The sequence below is a fragment of the Dermacentor variabilis genome, unplaced genomic scaffold (genome assembly GCF_050947875.1).
Source record: "Dermacentor variabilis isolate Ectoservices unplaced genomic scaffold, ASM5094787v1 scaffold_13, whole genome shotgun sequence".
Classification (NCBI taxonomy): domain Eukaryota; kingdom Metazoa; phylum Arthropoda; class Arachnida; order Ixodida; family Ixodidae; genus Dermacentor; species Dermacentor variabilis.
The window spans coordinates 33,552,950-33,578,042 of NW_027460291.1; the positions used below are offsets into that span (position 1 = coordinate 33,552,950).

Here is a 25,093-nt window from a genome sequence, read left to right on the forward strand (position 1 = left end):
CAAGGACAGAGAACAATAATAATAATGTTTATATACTCAGTGTTTCAATAATTGTTTAAGCGTTCTTTGTAGTGCAACTCGCACATTTTGTGTTGCTGCCAGACGAGGTTATCGTGCAGATTTCAACGTGGTTGACAAGTTATGCTTGAAAAATTAAATGGTTCACCATTAGAAACATGGACACAAAGATCCCTGCTATATATAGCCTTGTGCAGTTGAGCTCTGCAGTAGCTTCAGTTTTCACTAAGCTGTCTTTTAAGATACCGTCGACTGAAATGTACATAGGGCAGACTTAAGGTCTGCTTAGTTTATTGCAAGCTTGTGTTGTCTTAGCAAATAGACAGCTTAGCAAAAAAGTTGGAGGTGAAAGAAGAAAACCTCATTGCCCTTCCATTCTGTGAAGAAAAAAGGATGACCAGTGGAGCTGTGTATGTGGACCTCTTAATGGTACACTGCACCTCTGCCGTGGGTCGGCCTGGCATTGCACTATCTTCGGGGTCAACCCGCGTATGGGGAGTGCTTAACGCCTGCTTCACCTCCTCTGCGGGTCGGCTTGGCGTTGCACTATCTTTGGGATCGGCCCACGTATGGGGAGTTTTGGGTCTATACATGGACACGATCCTGAGAGAACTAGCCCTTAACAGCTTTGCTGTAAAAATAGCTGGCTGGTAACTTCCACCAAGAGTGGCACAATGCCTGGCTACACTTGGGAGAATGGGGGAGAAAAAAAAAATGAGAAAAGGAAAAATTGGTGGTGCGTCCATTCCTTGAAGATGATTGGCAATGTTAATTTGGTGATGTGTTTTACATGGTATAAGGATTATTGTAATGATAGAGTAGCACATACCTAATGGCACATATCCATTGCTAGGAAGCGTGTTTGAAAGCAAGCCATTCGCCCGCGGGCAACAAGAACTTGCAGTAATCCTAGTTCCAAGTGTCTGAACTTGGCGTCAGAGAAGTTCATTGAAGAGAGGCACGCACTAAGAGGCACATATCCAATGGTAGGAAGCGAGCTAGTCAACCACGGGTAATGCGGATTTGCACACGTCCTAGGCTGTGATTTTGTATCAATGGCTTTTTTGATGCTAATGCTTTTTGGCGCTTTCGGTATTTTTGGTGTGAATGGCCGCGTTTGATGCTCCGCCTGGGGCGAAGCGTTGCTTGACCACTCACAGATGTGAAAAGCGGCAAAAGGCATTAGCATTGGGAAAACGCATTGCTGCAAAATCGCGGCCCTAGTTCCAAGTGACTGAGTTAGCGTCATAGAGGTTCATTGAAGAGCGGCATGTAACCAGTGACAAAGGTGGCATCAAAGGGAGAACGTTGACAGATATTGAAAAGTGTGTGAGGTATTTTAAGAATGCTAATCTCGTTAAAAAATTATGAGAAGGGAGAAGAGTCGAGCCTTTTCAGGCTTTTTGTCCATGCTCCAAACATCTGACAGATGTTGAATAAAGCTGAATTGAACTGAAAATACAAAAAATGAGTGAAAATAAAGCAGTGACAGTGCATACTGCTGTGCACTGTATGCTGCAGTAAAAACAGCACATGTGTGCTCTAGTTCATGCATATTCACTCAGAACTGCTTACAGTGCTAGTAAGAGTGGTAGTGTATGTGCATCATTAATTGTCAATCTCACACCTAACAAGCAGTATGTATTGCCACTCCGTGAACTTGCCAGGTGTCTTTCTCCCATTGAAGGCTAGAAGGGGACAGGACCTGCACATGAAATGCCCAGCAATTAAGCTTTGTTTGTTTGTTTCCACGCTACTACTCATTCTTTCACTTTATTCTAATGAAAATCAATGTTGTGACATGCAGCCACAGATGCTAACTGCCCGGTGCTGGATTTTGCTTGTTTGTGCAGAACTGAAAGAGCATGCTGACTAGAAAACTAAGCGCAAATAATTTAGACACAGGTATAGATGAGGACTGTGTCTAAATTATTTGCGCTTAGTTTTCCAGTCAACATGAGCCAACTAGCCCAGCAACAACACATACTATAAAAGAGTTCATGTTGACAAAACTGTAGGGGAAATGCTTAGTGTTAGCACTGTTAGTATTATTACTAATATTGTTTTATTTTTTGCATTGTGTCTGTCGGAAACAGTGGAAGCTCCCTGAACTGCTCAGTGTTTATATATAGTTCAGCTTAACAAAGCTCAGTTTAGGAGGATCCTGCTGTAACTTGATCTAGGTGGAAGTTTTTTTGAAAAGCTTTTTTTTTATTTTTTTGTTTTAATGCCTTTGGTTTGATTGCTTCTTTTCACCAGGAACTGTGTATCTGGCCCCAGGTGTCAAGTTTTGCCCTTGACGGCCTGCAGATGCCAAGGCGCTTCACGGGCAAGCTTTTCCAGTTTCTGTTCAGGCACTTGGAGCTGGGCACATTTGGCGAGCGGCTTCGCTGGCTCGACAGGGAAGCAGGAATTTTCCAGCTACTCTGGAAGCATGGCAATGGCTCATCCGTAACACCTGAGGAGGACTTCGCCCTGTTCCTGGTACCTCGTCTTCATTATCATATAGAGTGACGCAGCAGGTACACATGAAAGAAAGCTGTCTGTGTTCCCCAAAGGCAGAACACTACAGAAGTGTGTCGTGCCTTTGGGTCGTGGTTGTTATTTGTCACTGTAGCAGTCTGGCGCTACAGGTTCTAGTTGAATGAAAACACTCGGCAAGTCTGTGCAGTGGCATCGACTTGCCAGGTGTCTTCCCACAGCAGTAGAGTGCTTGCCACAATGGTTCATGCTTTTTACACGCTTAAGTATTTAGCATGAAACGGTGAGCTTCATGCCCATGTTCCTTAGGAATTGTGTGAGCACAAGACCCATGTATACAATTGATTTCATGGCTAGTGTCACAAATGTGTTTCATGCAAAAGTGTAACACTGTGCCTGTGTATGTGGTCACCTGGAAGGCTGCCAGAAATATTCATGAACTCCGGGGACACAGTGTCCTTTGTCTAGGAAGTTTGCACAGCTTGTGGAAGGGTACACAATACAGTATTGTGCACAAAAATAATTTTACTGTTGTTGATGTGCAAAGAATGAGACAGATTAGTTCTTATGCAGCCCAAATTCGTCTTTGCTGACAAGAGAAATCGATTGATGGCCTTGTCAACAAGGTGTTAAGTGATGGCATATTATGTTCATGCAAAGGCTTTCACTTAGTTTGTTTAAAGGTAGGTTACTACAAATGCTCATTTATGGACATTTTATACCTTTCAAAATATTCAGGGAGGACTTAAGTTCCACAGACAACTTATGCTGCTTCAACGCAAAGCCCTACATGCATTCAGATAACTATAATCCATTCCTGCTTTTATTTCTTAGTTTGGTGTGTCTATATTATTATTGATCGCCGCGTGCCATATGCTATTTGTGCGAGTGAAAGCTTGCGAGGGTGAGCCGGTGAACGCAGCTCAATTTTGCATGTGCGAGCGAGGAAGCCGAGCTGCAAGCGCGCCCTCTCCTGTTGCTTGCGAGGCACGGGATGGGCCGGGGGTTGAGGTGAGGGAGTGGGGGTGTTCTCCGGTGGCTGCTGCTTAGGGCGCAGCCGTTCGGGCGCTGTATCTTGAAAGCGATCTGCGACATGGCCAAAGTACACGCCTACGTGGGCCTCATCTTCAAAGCGATCTGTGATGTTTACAGAGTGCGTGTAGTGCTGGCATGCGCTGCGGTTTTGAGGTTTCATTCCCGTTGAAGCAAGAGATGCACGAAGGTCAATTCGATCGCTGCTGCTGCTGCAATGCTTCACTCCAGCAAGTTAACAGCGAGTTTCTGCGCTCACCGAGCGAGATATGTTCATGTTTACCTGTGCATGCGTGACACCGTGCTTGTTAATTTAATTAAACCATGTTGGCGGGCTTGTTAGTTTGAATTCATGATAGAATGGTGTAAGTGCGACTGAACAAAAACATAGAAAAAAACAGACACACACAGACAGCACTGTCTCTGTGTGTCTGTTTCTTTCTATGTCCTCATTCAGTCGCACTTGCACATTATATCATTGTTAATTTGGTTAGTAAGCGAATGCTTAAAAGTTTACATGTCCGATAAAACTACTATCCTACTTCATATAGCTATCTACTAATTTGTTATTGCAATCGGTGCGTAGCCTTTCAGGCAAAACTGCGGCTTTTATTCTTACACAAATCCTGCTTTTAATGAACCCAGTTCTGATAAACTATCGGCTACTACTGACAAAATTTTTGGTAAATTTTGTCTAGATGGGGCATGTACAATGTACATTGCTGCGGCATTGCGTGCGTGTGGCAGTATAATACTGTATGCAGCTTTACTGGCCACTTGCAAAAAGTGCAGAAATACACTTTCTTTCTTTTTTAAGGAATGAACACATTAGTGGCAAGCCTCCTCTCACGGCATGCCACACGACACCTGGCCAGCTGACGACCATGCACGCAGCTGAACGCTGCCCACTGTTGTAGGCTCAGTGCTGACAGTGTTGCCAGGCCTAAGTTGCTTCGCTTCATAGTTGTAGCATGCAGTGCTTCAAAAATATCCACCAAAACTCACAAAATGCATCATTTTGAGAATGCTTTACCGTATTTGCCTGCAGATGATGCACACTTTTTTTCCAAAGAAAATGGGTTTGAAAATCGTCTGCGCGTTGCAAACAGATACGAAACCAGAACTGCATGTGCAGCATTATCAACGATCTATGATTATCACTTTTGAGCAGGCACCCACGCTCTTCACCCAAAAGAAGCCAGCCGCCCACAGCATTTTAGCGAGATTGCAGCTTGATAAGGAGGCTCTCTTCATGCTTGCATGATGGTGAGGCGTAAATGATGTGGGTGTGTGCTAGATTTTGGACAGTGGACGGCTTTAGAAAGTGGCTCGCGCCCTTAAGCGTCTGCAGGGAAAGGCATTATGGAAATCTTGAGAGAAGATACTCTGTCGCCAGCTTTACTTGGAGCCACCCACACAGATGTGCCTTGTCTAACCTTTCTTCAATCGTATTTGCCAATGATAGCACCACAGATTAGAAAGACAAATGCAACCCCAGTGACCACAAAATGCCATGCCAGTTCTGCAGCTGTCATGTCTCTCTCCGTACAGTTGATGCAGCGAGTGCGTTGGTCGGCACCTGCTTTTTGCTCACCTGGTGTGTGGGCAGTGAAGCTTGTGAGTTGCGGCCTGCTTTTGCTAAAGGCATGAAATGCACAGCCATGACACACTGTTGAGAGGACAGTGGCATGCATTCAGTATATGGAGTAGGTTTTACATCAATACTGTGCTGGATTTTGTGGTTCCGTGTACCGTATTTACTCGATTCTAACGCGCACCTTTTTTCCGATGATACAGGTCCAAAAATTGCATGTGCATTAGACTCGAGTATGACCCTAAATCTGCGTTACCATATCGCCATCGGCATTTGAAAATGGCCACCTCGTACGTGCTTCTAGCCTAGCTGCCGTAGCTTCCTCCATGTGCATACCTCGACGATGTACGAGTAACCAGACACTGGTGTAACCTAGTCTACCATCTGTCTTCCTGTTTTCTGTGTTTATTCAATCAGCAGCATGGAAGCACCGACTGCGAAGACATGCCGAGTCCACCATGATGCCGCATAAAAAAAAAAGAAAAAAAAGTTATCGTGCACGAAGACAGACGGATATCAGGCCACATCATATCAGTGGACCGAAGCAGGGCCGCTTCGCCAAAATAGAAGAGCTGCTCGTGGAATACGTGTAAGAGCAGCAAACAGCACAGCAGCCTGTGACGACCGATCTGCTCAAACTACGGGCGATGCAGTTAGCCCTACAGAAAGGGCTAATGCGGAGTGATTTCAAAGAGAGCAGGTGCTGACAACCAAATTTTGTGAAAAGAAAAGGCTTTTTCTCTTCGAGGGCAGACAGTGATATGCCAAAAATTGCCCGAAGAATACAAAGAGAAGCTGCATAGTTTTCAGCGGCACGTTCTGAAGTTGTGTCATAGAAATTTCGGCTGCCGCTTGAGACAGATTGGAAATGCCGATAGACGCTGCTCTACTTCGACATGCGTGCCACCACAACCATTGAAAAGAAAGGGGCAAAGCAAGTGCGTGTTTTGTCTTCCGGCCATGAAAAAACTAGTCACCGCAATGATTTGTTGCACTGCAGATGGGCACAAGCTGCCCTGTATCTTATTTTCAGAAGGAAGACGTTCCCGAAAGGAATCGTGTTTCTGAGTGGCGTGATTGTGCACACAAATGAAAAAAGTTGGATGAGCACGGACTTGGTCGCAGACTGGATAGATAACGTCTGGCGAAAGAGACCAAGCGGTAGTTTGGGTCTGCGGGGAATGCTTGTGCTCAACGCGTTCAGGTGCCACCTTGACCAGCGCATCAAAGACAAGCTGGCTGCATGCGACACCGACCTTGTCGTGATACCCGGCGGCATGAAATCGCAGCTCCAGCCGCTCAATGTTTGTTTGAACAAGCCAGTGGAAGATAGAATTCGGGCGCTCTACACCGAATGGCTCGTCAGTGGCTGCCACGGATTCACGCCCCCCAGTAAAATGAAGCGCGCCTCGCTGCAGGGCTTTGCTAGATAGGTAAAAGATGCATGGTGCACGATCCCGTCCGCAGTGGTCAACAAGGCCTTTAAAAAGTGCGGGATTTCGAATGCCATGGATGGCACCGAGGATGAAATGCTTTGGTTCGTTGATAGCGATAAGGAGTTGTCTGATAGTGACAAGGAGTTGTCTGATAGTGACGACGAGGGATGTCTATTGCCCCATGCGACTCGTACCGGCGTAGTGAAAAATCTTGGCGGCAAGGTATGCCGTTTCCATTTGTATTTTTATCCATCGCAACTTTAGTGTATTAGGAATAAATCTGTTTTTCTCCAAATGATAGAAAATAGTATTTCTGTATGAAAGAACAAGGTGTGCGCTATTGTACTTTTTTTTTCATGGAAAACGGGTGCGCATTACAATCTGAAGTTCTTATTTATTTATATTTTTTGGTCACTGAAAACGAGTGCGCATTACAGTCGAGGGCGCATTAGAATCGAGTAAATATGGCGTGGAGCCATTCTGACAACAATCATGCTTAAAGCAATTGGATGCAAAAACAGTTGCTTGTTTAGCTCTTAACCATGTGTTATGCACTGGAATATGCCTTGTGCCAATTAGAATGCCAAAAACGTTATCTTGAACAGATATCTGTGAATGTGTCTTTTAACACATTTTGACGAGTTGCTGGGGACCACTGACGAATTGGATGTAAACATTGCCTGCCACTCACTCTTCCAAGTGTGTGTTGAAACATATGCCTTAATGTATACTTGTAAAAGCTACGAGTTCCTGCGAGCATATTTTTTATCTTTAAGAACACGTGAGAGCATGGTGGTTGCGTTGGCAAATGTAGTCGAAGAACCCATGAAAAAAAAATGAGAAACAGGTGCTGACCTTACACATTTCTGTGCATAAGGCCAGCGCTGGTAGACCATGTGAGACATTTCATGCTCATCAAAGCATGACATGAGCTCGAGCTGGGTCGCATCACCATACTCACATGCCTGGAGCTACGTCACCCACAGAGACCAATGAAAGCATGCAGTTGTGTAAGCATTTCAATGGCAAGAGAGCTCATTGTGGCACGCTGTGGCAGCCACGGTAGTATCAAGCTGTGCAGCACATGGCCTCCGAAAGCAAAACTGACCATCAAATTTCCCCTAATGCCCTTGGCGCCACAGGTGGCGCTGACTTTTCTAAAGTTGTCATTGTGCTCTTATACAGTTTAGTTTCGGTCTTCGAAGGGAAATCGTCTAGAATTCGTTAAGATGCAGAAAGTACCAGCATCAGCTTTTTGGATGTCTAGGACCAGTTATCATCACATGGCTGTCTTCAACTACAGTGAAACCTCGTTAAACCGTAGTTGGCCGGAGCTCAGAAAAAATATGTACTAAATGGTAGTACTGTTTAACCGAAATAGCATGAGATCGCCCAATTATACCTGTCGAAAACGGAACTCAGAGAGGGCGATGAAAGGGGAAAAGCATGCAGTATTTATTCAATTCGCGCGACAAAAGTGTTATTTTCGTTTGATGCCGCAGCGGCCTAGCATGACGATAGCGGCCTCAAACTTACTGAAGCTGCGTGCCAGCTTTTCAGCCAGCCTCCTCTTCTCGGCAAACAGTCGCATGGCAGATTCCTTGTTGGCATTAGGTATTCTCCGTGAACTTGCGCAGTAGTGCTGCAGAAGTCCTGCAGAAGTCCCGGGGCGCCTTTTTCATTGCCAGGTGCCAGAGTTTGGAATACTTTTCGTTTGAAATAGAGTTACATTATTGCGCCCCTGATCTCGTCGCGACAATTGCATTCATGAGGCTGACGTAACGCGTAGCTTCTGCCACTGTCGGGCCTGAATCGCCCGTGCTGTCGCTTTCCATGTCGTCCTCATCACTGTTGCAAGTCGACACTTCGGCAACAACAGAGGCAACGATGACGAAAAGTTGAACCTCGTAGCTGTGATCTCTTCGCGGTCGTAGCAGCACTGCCGAGCAACTTCTTTGCATTCAAAATGCCACACACCGTAGTCAACAGCAGATCCCTGTCACGTGCCAGCGCCGACTTCTTCGTGTCACGTTCGATAGCATGGACGATGTCTAATTTTCTTCTATGCTGAGCACCCAGTGTCTTTTTTTATCCGAGCTTCGGCATGACGCGAGTCCTCGCTAGCACGACGTCACAACGCTCTCTGGCACGGCGTCGAAATGATGATGATGTTGATGTGGCTCCACGCGCAAACGGACAGAGCGCTTGGAGGCCGTTGTTTCGATTTCTGAGGCTTGTTGTTCTGCCGGGCCGCCCGATGGAGACGACGCACTGCCGAGATTGCGCGGCGAAAAATGGAAACGCTACGTTTTAACCGATGCGTAAGCAATAAGCTGGTACAGTTTATGCGGATAAAAAACACATTATGTTCAATGGCCACTGAGTCGGGGATTTGACTTTGCTACTTTTAAAACGAAACTACTGTTTAAGTGGGTACGGTTTAACGATGTTTTACTGTATTGCATTTGGATCAATTGTCTTGACTCTTTGCCAAGCATGCTGTCTTGACACAGTGCCAGTAATGTTGTTACCTGTACACGTGACGTGTCCAGGGCTGATGCTCGCAAAAGAGACGAAGAATATTACTGGCAACATTTTGGAAACGCTCTATGTGGTCTGTGCACAGCCAGTGAGCTTCTGTTTTCGCGATTTCAATTATATCGAAATTTTTTTCTATTTTTGCAGCTTCGTGTTAACAAGGTTTTGCTATACTTCCAGTAATTTGACACTGGTTGATTTGATCGTTTGAAGGACCTGGCTAGCAAACATACCTTCCTATGGGGTGTGCCTTATGTTATGCCTGTCTTAGAAGTTGCGTGCATTCACCCATATTACATGCACTTGCTCATATGAGCACACCCACTTCCTCTGATCATGGCAACAGAAACATTAGATGGGAGCAGCTATATTCTGACTTCAAATCCAGGGTTTCTAGTTATGTGCAAGTTGAGGTAAAACTGGTTGCCCAACCTAACACAACCTCACTCAAATCCCATAGACAAATGGGGAAAGAGAAAACTGGTAAACAATTTGTTGAAAGTTCGTCCGGCGGCTACATTTCTGTAGTTACTATAGAAGGCAGGAGCAAAAAGAAAAAATGATAATAAAGAAGGGAAGCAGAGGAGACGAGGGACAGAATAAGCTTATTTAATAAATGGCACCAGCAGGCACTCATACCTTTGAAGTACTATCTCTTCCTGAAGGTGCAATGCTTGGCCTGTAATTTTGCACAAGACCAAAACTGTTTAGATCAACACATTTCACATGATGCTCTCTCGAACGTTCCTTTTAGTGCAGATGGTAGCAGGTGAATGAGGATTATTCTGGCAAATGAGACACTGGAGCATGTTGAGGCAATTCAGCCTTTTATTTTAATTCACAGGGACATTCAACCAACTGATGTTGTCCCGTCATGGTTTTATTAGTGGAAGTCACCTATATATTCAAGACAGCACACGCACGCTTTGCTGCAGATGTTATTGTCATGTAACAGATACCATTTTGCCTTCTTCTCCAAAAGCTGAGATACCATTCTGCCTTCGACATTAGGTTCTGCAGGGAAGCTTGCTGGCAGAGCCCTTGGTATTGAAGGGCTTGTAATTTGGTGCCTTTTCTTTCAGGCCTGGCACAGATTGAAGGTGAGACGAAAGCCATGTGATGGAACAGAGGCAAAGCAGAGGTTTCGTGCTGCGACATCAAAAATGCGCTTGGAACGGGTGAAAAACTGGCAAGGCGTCTTTCCAGAAAAGAACTTCCAGTTCCGGCGGTTCCCGAAGGACGACTTAGGTAGTAGTTCAGCAAATATTCATTTCTACTTATCATATTTACTGGATTCTAATGTGCAAGTTCTTTTTGGGAAAATACACTAAAGTATGACATGCGCATTAGAATCGAGTGCGAAATGAAAACTGCAGTACGCAACGTGCAAATACACCCCCCACCTCCCTCCCCCACATTTTGAATCCCACCCACCATTCTTGAAAGCCATGCTTTGCCTTACTCTAGGTGCCGGATGCTCCTGCATTGGAAGTCTGTCATTATTGGACACCACCAATAACCGGTGTCCAAATCACACTTTCAGAGATTCCAGAGTTTTAAGTTACCTTTTTTTCCAAGCCGCAGCAAATTTTTGTCTTTCTTACTGTGAAAATATTGTTAAAAAAATTGCGAGACCTTTACCGCTGTGAGTGCTAATCAGCCACAAAATGATCAGAATTGCAGCTTCCGCCCTACTTTTGCGCAAAATAGAAGCAGGATTTGCCTATTCATTTAGTAAATAAATGTGTGTTGAAGCAGTAAGCATTTGGGTTTGTTTTCTTGATACCCTCAATAATTCGAGACTCGGTTAATTCGGACATTCTTTCAGTCCCACAAAACCCGAATTAATAAGGTTTTACTGTAGTACAGAATACTCTAGTAACAGTGTAAAGTGATAAACTTTATGCTGCATGTGCTGCTGTACTCTCTATGGGTACTAAAATGCACCTACTGTTAACAGTATGGAAGTGCTGCTGATTTGGCTTTAATACACCATTTACCGTATTTACTCGAAAATAGGTCAGGCACGAATATAGGTTGATGCCTATATATTGTGCTCTCAGAGAAATAAAAAAAAATTATTTGAATATAGGTCGACCAATTAGAATTGGCACATTAGAATAAAGTGAGACTAAATCTGTGTTACCATATCGCCATTGGCATTTCAAAATGGCCGCCTCATACGAGCTTCGAGCCTAGCAGCTGTAGCTTCCTCAGTGTGCTGTAGTGCGTGTGCTTAGACATTAATCCACCGTCTGTCTTCCCGTTTTCTACATTTTCTCTGTTAGCATGAAGTGCCGGGTTCATTATAATGCCGCATTTAAAAGGAAAGTGATCATGTGCGTGAAGACGGACGGAAATCGGGCCACATCACGAGCGTTCGCAGTATTTGAAACTTGCATGCGGGACTGGCACAAACAGTAGATGGTTTTCGCCAGCAAGGCAACACAGTGGACCGAAGCAGGATGTATTTGCAACGACCCACTTCGGCGATACGACCCACTTCGGCCTTATCTTGAAAGCGATTGATGGCGGGGACAGAGTCTGCCGCATGCTGTGTTTTCGCCACTTATAGTTCGTGTTGAAGCGAGAGGCAGCTGTTGCCGCGCTTCCTTACTCCAGCATTTTGACAGTGAGTTTCTGCGGTCATTGAGTGAGACATGTTCATGGTTGCTTGTGCATGCGTGACACCACGCTTGTTAATTTAGTAGTGTACTGTACGAGTGTGCATTACAATCTGTGCTCGTTAGAATTGAGTAAATAAGGTATTTGTGATTTGGATGACTGTGGCTTCAATGTATGATATCGACATGCATAGCAGGGCATCTTGGTATGCGGCCTTGGCCCTTGCGGCTCCGGCGGCCGGCTCTGTTTTACATTGGGACTCTATTAGCTCAGTGCTTTTGCTAGCTTTGATCGCGAATATAGGTTGAGATTCTTTGCTCATGAATATAGGTCGGTAGCTAACCTTGCACATGCCAAACTCAGATTTATAACCCAAGAGGAGAAGAGGGACAGAGAAGTACTGGTAACAGAAAGGGGTGTGAAGACTTGACCTTGCCTTCCCACCCCTTGCTCCTCATGAGTCATGCTCAATCCACCAGTTCCAATTGGATCACGGACATAAAAGTGAAGCAGCATTTGGCTTAGTAATTCCGGAGTCCTTTAATACTTATCCACTGGTCAAGAAACTTCAGGCCAAGTTTGCTGTAGGGATAGAAGCAGCCACTAGTGGTGTCATTACGGATGAGGGGGCTATGATCACCAGTGTCATCGACTTGATTTAGCAGTTAACATTAGTTTCGATGAGTTTAGGCCCGGTTGCACTAGGCTGACACGATGCCGATATTGGTCTGCTGACTTTCTATGACAGCTATGTTGTGTCGATGGCAGTGTCGGCTGGAGTGGAGTCATCAGCAGACAAGTCAAACGATTTCGTTGTCACACTGCAACGACGCAACGGTCTGCCATACTGGCGCAGCCACTGTAGAATTTTTGCTGCTGATTTCTATGCGGAGCTGCTCGCTTTTTTTGTTTTACTCAATCTCAAAGAGAGGTCTCACATGTTTGCTACAAGGAACACTGTTAGAGCTCAACTTTCCGCACTTGAATACCTATTTACCTACCTATACCTATAATACCTATACCTATACCTACCTATACCTACCTACCTATACCTATACCTATACCTATACCTATACCTACCCTATACCTATACCTACCTATACCTATAATACCTACCTGTTTACACCAGCATGTACGAGCTGCATGATATGAACAACCAGCACCTTCAGGGGCCTCTTTGAAAATGGTGACTTCAAGATGGGGGCTGGTATTGATATCTGGGTCTCGTTTTTTATACTCTTCATTGTGCATGCAGTGTGTTCCATTAAGTATTGTTAAAGGAAACTGCACGCATGAGTGCTCATTTAGAGAGCACGTAGTTCTCGCGAAAACATCTATGTCGGCTGTGTACAGTTGAAGCCACTCATAACGATGAATCAAGTGCCAAAAACATCCCATTGTTACAAATGATAATTGTTATTATATGGTTGCATGAAAAAGCAGAGAGGACATACATTCAAACAATTTCAATTAGGCAGGAAGAAGTACAGTTAAATAGCAGTTATACGCCGCGTGCACCGCCTATAGAGGCGCCACTGATGGCCACCTAGCGGGCACTTCCAACAGTACGCGCGGGAGCAGTAGCAGACGACAACCCTTTGCAGCAAGGATGGCTGAAGTTCGCGGCTGCGATTTCTCCTTTATTCGGGCGCCAGACTGCTTCTTCTGCAGTGACAGCTGTAGGGGAGACGCTGACCTCTGTGGGAGCGGGTATGAGCACGATGTTACCGGTGTTTGGGACATGGTCCACATACGTGCCAGGTGCGTCCCGCAGACAAACGCCATGAACCCCATTTGCATTAAGTGGAGCTCATGTGAACTAGCCGATAAATTTTGTTGACTAATGCGATGTCTCGATCGTGTTTTTTTATTATACCCTTGCCGTAATGCTGCTTGTGTACCTCAATAATAAGCACCCTTCGTTAGTGCACTTATATCAAACAAATCCTCACGGTGCGATGTCTGCATATGCCGTTGTGATTTTTCTGCCAATGAATACATGTGACATCGCTGAATAAGTGCAGTCAAAGTCGCCTCAAGAAGAGTAATTGCGAATTTATTGATGGAAACGCGTACACTAGTCAACGAAGTCACCAAACGCATGGGTTAATAAAAGCGCGTGTTAGCGCTGTACCGACGATGAACTGCCGTTCCCGCTGCAGTTTTTGCAATTTTAAATTCCCCAAGGGAGCTGCTTGGAAACGTACAAAGCTAAAGTCTTGCTAACTTTTCAGTACTTTAAAAAAAATGTTACTAGAGAGTGGTGCCACACGATATATTTAAAGGCAGAGCAGCGCCAGTCAAATTAGATGAGCGCTGGCGGCAAGGCCGGGTTTAGGCCTCTGCAGCGTAAACATAATAAGAAATAATCCAGTTGAGTACAAAATTCACATGCAAGAAGCGACCCCTACATTGTGAAACAAATAAATCACTTGGCGTGTTAAGTCTGCTTAGACAGCATCGAGGTGTGATGACTTCGCAAACGTGACGCGAACTTTTCAGCGAAAAATGGAACAAAAATACCATATGCAGCAACTATTAGGAATTCTCGCCCTGAACTACCTATTTTCTAAAGACATTTCCCGAAAAGCCACAATATCTAAGGTGCCCTCGGGCGAAAAGAATAAAGCTGTTAAAGAAGCACTTGTTTGGTATCATTCCGATAAGACACAGCGTGATTTATACCCTTTACAAACGAGGCAGGGTGAAAACCTCGCGGCTCAAAAGAATCTTCAAGAGTTATGCACGAAGCAACTAGTAGCAGTTAAACATGTGCGAAGCCACGCATAAAATAGATGTAAAAACATGAAGTGCACGACAGCTGGTGCGAGGATTTACCGGGCCACATAAAACTAACAATTTCAGTTCTTGCAAACTTCTGTAGCTTTAACATACAATACAATGCGCTCGTGCAGTCGTGCTGCCTAGCTAGTGCAACGCCGTAAAGAAGCGGAAAACAATATAAGCGGCAAATGGCATTCCGAACTTTAGCGAAATGACTTTAAGCCTGCACTGCAGACGAATTTCGTCGCTTACGCGTCTAACTACTAGTGCAACGCCGTAAAGAAGCGGAAAACAATATAAGCGGCAAACGGCATTCCGAACTTTAGCGAAATGACTTTAAGCCTGCACTGCAGACGAATTTCGTCGCTTACGCGTCTAACTACGAACGAGTGGACAAAAACACCGACGACACAAATGAGAGGATGAAAACAAGAAATTTCCCGCCGAAGCGACGATCCATTGCTATTGTTGCTCCCGCTGATGAGGCTTTGCGGGGAATGATTAGAACCGTATCGCCAGCTCGTTTTCGACGGTATTTGAGCCCCCCACCGTGCAACAATTCTTCTTCGACATTCCTTGAAGCTTTGGCCACCCCACACATGCGAAGGGTGTTGCCTATTTTGCTCTGAAAACGTGAATAAGACAGAGAAGCACTATCAATGACACAACAAACTACGGTGCACGGCTCGCTCCTCTCCTGTGTGTTCTGCGCAAGGCCGCCACCAGTGGCACTTCCATTGGCATACACTACGCGTATAGCATTACTGGTTTTAACAAAACTAGGATGTAACAATGAACAGCTGATGCGCTGTGAACTTTTGTGTGTGTTCTGTGGCAAAATAAACTGTTTACTACAATGTTTCCATGCCACATTATTGGCTATAACAATTAAATCTGGCTACTGGGTGGGTGTTTGTGTCGAAAAAATTTGTAAAAATGCAAAATTCAGGGAGAAAAAATTTGAGCTGCTTTGCCACACCCAGCTTTGTGCTTCGCACCCCCACATGTCACGCCTTCATTGCCCCCCCTCCTGTCTCCCTTCCACCTATTCGACGTCCGTGAGATCGTGGAAGAGAGCCGGGAAAGGGGCATAAAAGGCCACCGATGCAACGCAACAAAGGCATTGCAATATGGGATGCGCGGCATGAGAACAGTTGTGACGAAGCGGCTTGTGCTCCTTGTTTTTTTCAGCACACGCATCCGTAGCCAGATTTAATTCTTGTAACCAATAATGTGGCATGGGAGCATTGTAGTAAGCAATTTATTTTACCATAGAACACATAAGAACGTTGATGGTGTATCGGCTGCTAAGAACGTTGATGGTGTATCGGCTGCTCATTGTTATATCTAATATATTGTTAGAACCGGTATCATTATAAATGGGTACAAATGTACTCACATAAGTGAGTGACGCATGCTGCAATGTTATGGGTGCAGCCAGATTTAATTGTAACCGATAACGTGGCATGGGAGCATTGTAGTAAGCGATTTATTTTACCATAGAACACATAAAAACGTTGATGGTGCATCGGCTGCTCATTGTTATATCCAATATATTGTTAGAACTGGTATCATTATGAATGGGTTCAAATGTACTCGCATAATAAGTGAGTGAGGCATGCTGCAGTGTTATGGGGGCTGTCACTTAATTTTTTGTTGCCCATTTGCCATAAGAGGCAAATAAATGTGCCAATGTAAGAATACCACCACACCACCCTCTGTGGGCAGTGAACAATACGTAGAGGTTCCACCGCACTCGAACATCATTGTAATGAAACGGGATATAACGAAGTAGTCGATATAATGAAGTAAATCAAATTCCCCTTGAAATCCCCATAGAGATCCATATATGTAAAAGTCAATCTAACAAAGTAAAATTGCCCTGCCAATAGATTGGTCTCCGAAACCAAAAAATAGCCGACCGTTGCGTGCCGAGTAGATCACTATTCGTGGTGTTTGGCACTCATTTGCCGTTACAGTTCAAAACTCCCGCATCGACACAGCGAGCAGCCCTAGTCTTTCTCACCATTGCACTTCTCCACTGACCTCTCTCTCTTGCATGTGCCTGGCTGCGCGAGCTGCACCATGCTGCACGGCTTCGTGTGGTGGTGCGAAAGATTAGTGTATTCACGAGCAGTAAACAGCGCTAAACAACAGGATGAAGAGGACATAGACAGACCACAGCAGTGTGGTCTGTGCCCTTCTCTTCTTCCTGTCGTTTAGTGCTGTTTTAGCGCTGCGGCCTAAGCCGCACCAACTTTGCACGGCTGATGCGTTGGTTTTGTATTCTGTGGTAGAACCACAATGTGGATGACGCTACAGCGACTTGAACGGCAGGTCTGGTAGTCCCGATGCGGAGTAGTTACGGTTTGCAAATGGTATACAGTCGCCAACCGTTTATTCGGACCTCACGGGGACTGTGAAAATGTCCGAATAAACAGATGTCTGAAAAAGCAGATTAAGAAAAAAAAAAGAAATCCTTTATTTCCATGCACTTATTCAGGTTCGGCAGTAGGCTTGAAGATATTGTGAATTCACCGTTGCACGCTGTTCCGTTTACGCGCAATCAGATAAGCCTGAATCTCGGAGAGGGTCGTACAGTCACTATAGGCGGCTGAAAGCACAGTCACTGCTTGTGCATGCGACGGCAGCGCAGCACAGGATGCGTCATCGTCCAGCGGTGCAGCAGAAACCTGACGAATGATCTCGCCGTCGTCGAGTTCTACGCATGTCAGTACAGCAGTGTCACTACCTGTGAAACTGTCAAATAAGACGGTGTCCAGAATCACAATGCAACCACTGCGCAGGCATCGGTGGAACATTTTCGGCTTCAGTAGGGAGCACATCGGAAGGCGACAAATCCTAGGCCTCCTGGCACCCGCTTGCTGGCATTCCCCAGCGCAGTCTGCGCGGCCACTGTCGGCGCCATTAGACACTTGACGCAATGTTTCCATATGCCGCGTTGGATCACCACAACTTCGACACAGCACACAAAGCAAACACCACCACGCTGTCATGCCGACAACAGTCGCACAAACGAAAAATGTGACCTACTCGCAGCGTCTTGCACGAAGAAACAAACAAATCAGTTGCTGGATTGTCTTGACATGGCTTACTAAGCTGAGACCGGAACTGCTGTAGCCACTCTATCAAACCAGGCAGAACCGATTATGATGAGCGGGGATTTGCAGTAGTGCCACTTCGTGGGGCAGCAAGGAGGCTCCGTTCAAAACAAAAATGGCGTTCAGCAAGTCGGTGCATGGTGCTCTCAATCGAGCTGGCTCAAGGAGTGTCTGAAAAATCAGACAAGAGGTTGCAAGGTGTCCGAACTTTCGGCTGTTATACATTATGGTCTATGGCGAGAATGGCGGTGCCGCGAAGCAGACTGAATGATCGAGCATGTCCGAATTTTAGGAGTCCAAAAAATCGGGTCGGCGCCTGTACATGTATTTTTACTGTAAAGGTAAGCTATCTCATGCATGTGACAAATCATTACGTCTTACTTTTCAATTTTTGCTGTTTGGAAAATGTCACCGTGAAATGTACCCCTCATAATAAAAGCAACCCCAACTTTGCTTCAGTATATTGGGAAAAAAAGTGTGTTCATTATTTGGGTATATGCGGTATATTGCAGTAAATGTCATTAATGGATATAATGAAGCAACAGATATAATGGAGTAATTTCGTCTCCCCCTTCAACTTCGTTATAATGACGTTTCAGTGTATATGTAGTTGCATTTCGTTCATGGAAGTGCCGGCAAGTGCGACCAGCAGCCTTCCATTGAGAACGATGATGTGCCGTGTCGGCACTTACCGCTTTTGTGTGCGCACAATACAGCAAAAGCTCATTCATTCAAATTCCGCGGGGATGCTACATAAAGTCAAATTATACAAAATTTGAACTAATGAAAGTCAGAGAAAAGAATCTCTCAGTTAAGGCGCGATATAGCCCGACGTGGCATGAGCACTTGCGCACACACGCCACGTAACGTTGGCATGAACAACAACGTCTATATGTCGAAGCGCTGGTGCAGCCAACGTAACTGGACGCGGCCGACGTGCCCGACGTCGAGATGGCTCTTGCTCCATCTGCGCATTCGTCGCGCCGACTGGCGCGGAGGAAAAAAGAAGTGTTGCAGTTTCGCCCGAAAAGCGAAGCATCGATTGCGATAGCAAATTAGTAGGTAGCTATATGAAATAAAAATAGTAGTTTTATCAGCTGTATAAACTTGTAAACATTTGCGCTTACTAACTAAATTAACAAGTACTGTGTCACGCGCGCACAGATAAACATGAACACATCTCGCTCAATGACCACGGAAATTCGCTGAAAAACGCTGGAGTGAGGAATTGCGGCAGTAGCAGCGAGGCAATTGACCTTAGTACACGATCACTTCTATGCAAAGGAAATCTAGAAAGGGCATCGCAAACGAAGCTACCAGCACTTCACGCACTCTGCAAACATAGCAGATCGCTTTGAAGATGAGGCCCAAGCAGGCGCGCACTTTGGCCATGTCGCAGATCGCTTTCAATATATGGCCACGCCGTAAGCAGCAGCTGCCGGAGAAGAATGTCCGCTCCTTCCCTCTCTCCGCCTCACCACCCGTGCATCGCACGCGACAGGAGAGGGCGCGTGTCCACCCCGTTTTCCTCGCTTGTGCACGCGAGATTGAGCCGCGTACGCCAGCTCACCCTTGCACGCTTTCACTCGCACATACGGCGCACGGCGATGATTTTATCGCCCTTGAGCTTTGGGCGGAACCTCACAGGAGAGAAGCGATTGGCAACTGAGGCGTTGGCCATGCCTGGCCGCGTTTTTACAATTGCTAGTAGGTACAGCAGGGCATAGCGCTTTTCACAGCGCTGGACATTTCTGTGCAGGTGCAAGTAAGAGCAGGTGTGAGAGAGAGAACCTGGGGGTCTTTGCACCTTGAATATGTGAGTCTGCCTGGGCACAACGGAGGAGGTTTCTTAAGGCGTGTTGTATGCGTTTGTCCCCTAGGCATCCAGTTTGTTTACGCTCCGCTGCTGGCTGCCCGCGCGGCGAGGCAGTGGGCAGGGACACCCCATTTGGTCATTGCTGTGTCTGAAGGGGCAAGGTTCTATCTAGCTGGTGTTGTATAAGTCGCGGTCGCTTTTTTAGTCGCAATGATAGATTGCATTCTTTTACGAGCACTGCTCCAGGAGGGCACAGGTAACCGCTGAACCGAGGCCTTAGGAGAGCACCTGACGTTATATTAAAGCGGGCGGTGCAGGATCTCTGGCGCACCCAAGCTGTAGCAGGGAGATCAAAGCTGGAAGCAGGGCGGGCCGTGGGTTAGGGCCGCGGAGGCTGAAGCGTGCCAGGGGGTGTTCGCATAACGAATTGGCTGTCTGCCATAGTGAACAGCTGATCTTATACTCCCCTGGCACGCGCAGGCCTCCGCGAGCGCCGGCAGTAATGTGAAATAATGATACTTTGTTTTAATTAGCAAAAAACACGATTGAATAAATATAATTGCGTCGAGCCGCCAACTTGCCATGCTAAGTTGAACACTACCACACCCCGCGATTTCTGCCGGCACGCATAGGGACAAGCGCATACAACACATGCTAAGAAACTCCTCCGTAGTGCCTAGGCAGAGTCGTATATTCAAGGAGCAAAAGTCCCCACATTTCCTCTCTCGCACCCACTATTGCGCATGCATGCAAATGTCCGTCGTCTCCGCAAGTGCCACGCCCCGCTGTACCTACTAGCAATTGGAAATGTGCTGCCTGGCCAGGTGCAAACGCATCTCTCTCCATTAAGGCCTAAACAAAGGGCCGCAGATGGAAAACGCAAAGCCATGCGGTCCGCGCGGCGACACCAGCGTCGCCAATGTGCTTCCCGCGCACTAGCACTCTCCCCATCCATGATGGCGCAGAGTTCGAATTATCGGTGACGGTGCAGATTTCAGTGTGAATTACCGGGATGCATTACATATTGCTTTCAATACATTGCTGGACGGACCGCGACAACTACTTCGAATTATCCAAAATTTCGGATTAACGAGTTGTAAATTAACAAGCTTTTAGTGTACAACATTTCAGATCACTATGGCCAGAACTGAACTATAAAAGCAGTTTCTTTTGTCTTAATTTCTTATCTTTTAGTTCTGGTCCGCTATTAGTGAGTGCATGAACTCATTGGCTGAGCTAGTGAACAAGATCGACATGAATGAAGGAGAAGGAAAACTCCAACCAAATATTATTTTGAAACCAGACGTTTCGGACCTCCGACCGGCTCCATCTTCGGGGTGAGATGGCGTGAGGCATACAGTTCTTATATGCATTTTTGGCACTTTGACTGGCGCACAGACACTTTTCATAGATATTGAGAGTAAATGTCAGGTAGTGTTCCTGCTGAACGATTGATGTTACCTGGCATCTTCTGGATGTGTCAGGATTCCAAAAGGAGCAGCCGCTGGTGGTTGTTTTCTCCCTCCAAGACGACAGCACCATCGGAGCTAATCTGGTGATCAAAAATTCATAAATCATTATCGTATTCCCTAATGCAAATTTTGAGCACAGCTGTTAGGTCTTTTGAAGTTGTGATATATTGTGGCAAAGAACTTGATTCTGATTCTGGCAATGGCGCTGAGCCTTTGCTCGGGCGGCTCGTTTAGCAGCAGCGGCAGACAAGCATTTCCACTGGTTGTGTCGCTCATCGTTGATAGCTTGAACCTGGGAACACATGGCTCATGCAGATCGCATTCTCTAGAGGCGACGGCATAGGTGAAGTAGTGCATGCGCAGTGGGTCTGAAGCCCACACCAGTGCTTTGTTTCTATATATGGTATTGGTGGATGCATTCGTCGCATGCTTGGTTGCTGCCGTGAAGCTTGTCTCATGCGGCACTTCGCTTTCTTCCTCACCCTTGCTCTTTTCTCGCTAGACATCATTTATCCCACGCTGCGCACCATCTTCGCCCTTTCATGCTTCGCTGCGCTCATTCGCTCAGTTTATGCCAAGCTTCGCTCTAAAAAGCTTGCAGTGTTCTGCCACAGCACTGCGTTCTCTGTTTAGCTGGCAAAGTTCATTCTTGTGTTGACGAATTCTTTCTGGGAAGTTTTTAGTCTCGCCAACGACGCGAGTCAGTTGGTGCAGCTAATCTTGTACACAATGCCTTGCGCCTTTTTGACAGGAAGGTGGTCTTTTGGACGAGGGAGGAGGCTACCAACCATAGAGAGTCTTGTAAACGTCAACCTTTGCTCCTCGCAGCACATGGGCTAATGTCTTGCTAACACCTCGAATGTATGGTATTAAGACAGGCAGCCACCGTCTTCCTTTCATTTTTGTTCCATCAGTGGAGGGCGCCTTTGTATAACCACTCATCCCAAGGTCACGGATTGAACAGTTATACACGTGAATGTTAGTTAATATATGAATACTATGTTCTGAGTAGTTCCTTAGGGACATAGGTCTCATTGAGACACTTTAGTCAAGTGTTGTGTATAAGATGTATGTTTGTGTGTGTACATGTTAATTTGAAGAATAATCATTCACTCAAAAGGGCATATGGTTGGTATGTCTATCTCTGTTTATGAAAGCTGCAAGGACACGTAGGACTTTCATTACCTCTGCATTTTCTTCCTCCTTTCATCACTGAAAAAAGCAGTCAATCGTTCTTGTAAACTTAAAATCAGTTTCTCGTCCTTTGCAAACTGTTTACAAGTGGCATGTCTGAATTAACTCACCAAAGGGATCTCTTCTCCAAATTGCATCAAAACTGATTGAATGGGCTGCAAAGATCAGAGACTGTCAGTGCGGGCCATTCAAGAGGCTTATCTCTTCAGCAACAGTTGAAAGTTGTTTGTCATACTGTCACGTAGTAGTGATGGTGAAGAAAGCAGAAAAAAAACTGTGAATGACGAAAATAGCGTTTTATTTGGCAAAGCTGTGTCCTGAAACACAGGCTACACTCAGTAAAAACGACAGCAACGAACATAGTCGGTGATCTTCGAAAATCTGATCTGCGGGTCAAGTGTGTCGGCTTTTATACATGAATCATCGAAGATTCCAGAGTAATCGCTGGTGCCCTCAGGTCTTCCAGAAAGTACTACACAATTTGCGTCACTCATACAATAAAATGACACAAGGTTCGTTGACATCAGACAAGGAGAAACATCGATAACATTCGAGAAACTTCCGAGACATGCAGGCACATCCTGCGCTGAACGATAATGCTTAACGTTTCTTAGCCAGTGAAAAGCGGTCACCTGTGGAAGATAAGTACACATGTCAATACATTGGATAATTACCAATTACGTTACATGACACTCAGAATTCGTGGCATGAAGTTACTTTGGCAATGCTGCGTGTATTGGTTTTGCACTTTTGACCCTTTGACTGGGCCACTCCAGAGTATACCTGTTTTGTCTTTTCAGCTCAGTTCCAGCCTCTCAAGAATCAACCCGTGCAAAAATTAACATTGCATATCTTTTGTACGATCTTAGAGAAGTCGTTAAAAACACCTGAAACTTGCAAGTTAAATGTGTAATAGAAGGTGGAGCAAATGTCTTGGTGTTTTGTCGCTCTGTCTCAGTAGGACAGCCATAGCAAACCAGGGTGGCTAGTCCATCTGCACTTTGACAGACAAAGGGATTTGTAAACTGTTGGTGAATTTTGCATTGGAAGAAAGTGATTACAAAGAAACAGTTTCATCAAGCACAAAATGTCCACTGAACTAGTGCAGGGAAAAAAAATCTTCAGTCAAAGGATTAATGTGCATGCATATGCGAGAAGAAAACTTTATCAACCAAACAAGAAAGGGTGGCTTTGCAGTTGAAGCATAGCGTTATGAGGTTGTGCTTTCATCTCAAAGGCTCAGTCGGCTGTACGCTTCATTAGAAATAAGTATCCCTGTTTTAGTAGCACAACACATTTCTGTCAACGAACATATGGTAATTGAAAATTTATAAGAGACCGCACAGTATACGATTTCACCAGTAAAGTGCATTTACATACATAAGTGGTGGGGATGGTGGGAAAAAGTGTTACAGCAGCTTGACTAGGTCCCACCTCCCCTAGAAACCACAGAAACCAAACAACATGGTAAGATACATGCAGTGTAAAATGTGGGATTACAGAATATAATAATTATGACCCTATACTTGAAACATTCAGAAATTAGTCTGGCAGAAGTGACTGAAGAAAGAGGTGATAGTTACAGTGAAATCTCAATGTAACGAACTTCCGGGGACCGTGGCAAATGATTCCCTATTCTGAAAGGCGTTATAGTGAAAGACCCAAAATTAACCATTTTGCCCATCAACCGACCAGTTTATCAGTTGTCACTGTATGAGCTAACCATGAAAATGTTGATGCTGGCTCTAGGCCCCTGCTGTTGCTATTTTCCATAGATTCCACCGCCAAGCACCCCTGTATATAGCGCGATGCACGCAAAAGAGACGCTGGTGCCGAGTAACCACCTACAGTGAAGACGCTCTATGTCGCCTATAAAGCATAATGTTTCTTTTTGTTTGTTTTTCACATTCCTTGCCATGGACACTGCAGCTGTCTCTCTTGGGGCAGACAACGGAACTATTTCAAAGCATAAGCGCACGTAGACAACACCGTTCAGAAAGGGCGACCATGTGGCATCCCTGCGAGCATGGAGGTTAGATTTCTCCCTGCGCGTAGCTGGTATGGCTGCAGAAAGAAGGAAGAGACGTGCCTCCATTACTAGGCGACACTAGCCTGGGTGTAGCATGTGCTAGCAAAACCTGATACATTGTCACCTCTGCAATAGAAAAAAAAGGTTCCCTCCCGCGTTTTTTTTCCTCCGCCGCTGTCTTGGGTTTTTCGAACCCATGCGCCTTAACGTCCACTTTTTGCACCTTGTCATCTGCTAGCCTACTCTTCCGGCTGCCATAAAGGATACATAGAAACTAAGAAACACCAGATTTCAGAATATTACTTCGTAGTACTGAGGCATTGTTAACATGACATGGAAACTCAATAACGTTCATTATTCCGAAAAGTACAGTATTCTGAAGTGCGTAGCACTGAAATATTTTTGTATTGAAAGTATAAGCAGTCAGCCGGGAATTTAGGAAAAGTTCGTTAATCTGAAAAGTTTGTTAATGTGGTGTCGTAGTAACAAGGTTTAACTGTACAATTTCATGCATGTAATATAGCAGAATCAGAGCACACACTGTGGCATCAGAGCAGCAGTCTCAGCTGCCATTGTTTGCCCCGATGTTTGCGAGTTGCTTCATGTCTATCTCACGTTCACTCAACTGTGACCACCATTGTGCTCCTAACAAAAGTAAATCAATGAGCAGCGCTGAATGAGGCTGCCATTACTAGCTCACCACAACGCCTGTTTTGGATGGCACGATATAATAACATGAAGGATGAGAAAAGGCTTGGAGATTGTCACTTGCCATTCTGCTTCTTGCTCAGTGGTTTTGTTGGCAAGAGGTTGAGGAAGGGAGAAGGGGAGGGGGTGTTTCCTGACTCTTGCACGGTGATCCCCCCCCCTGCTCTGGTAAGCAACTGATTGCTGCCCCTCCTCTCCTCTCCTGGACACCCCTTTACCCGACTGAGCATTTACGACGCACCTG

At 45.5% G+C, this 25,093-nt stretch overlaps 1 protein-coding gene across 1 annotated transcript in view; it reads left to right on the forward strand.

Moving 5' to 3' along the window:
* Positions 1 to 25,093, forward strand: part of LOC142566722 (uncharacterized) — a 44,249-nt gene that overhangs the window by 2,691 nt on the left and 16,465 nt on the right. The window contains exons 2-3 of the mRNA XM_075677576.1: positions 2,278 to 2,502; positions 10,182 to 10,347. Coding sequence (XP_075533691.1) covers positions 2,329 to 2,502; positions 10,182 to 10,347 — 340 coding nt within the window. The 5' untranslated portion in view covers positions 2,278 to 2,328. The remainder of the gene's footprint in view (positions 1 to 2,277; positions 2,503 to 10,181; positions 10,348 to 25,093) is intronic.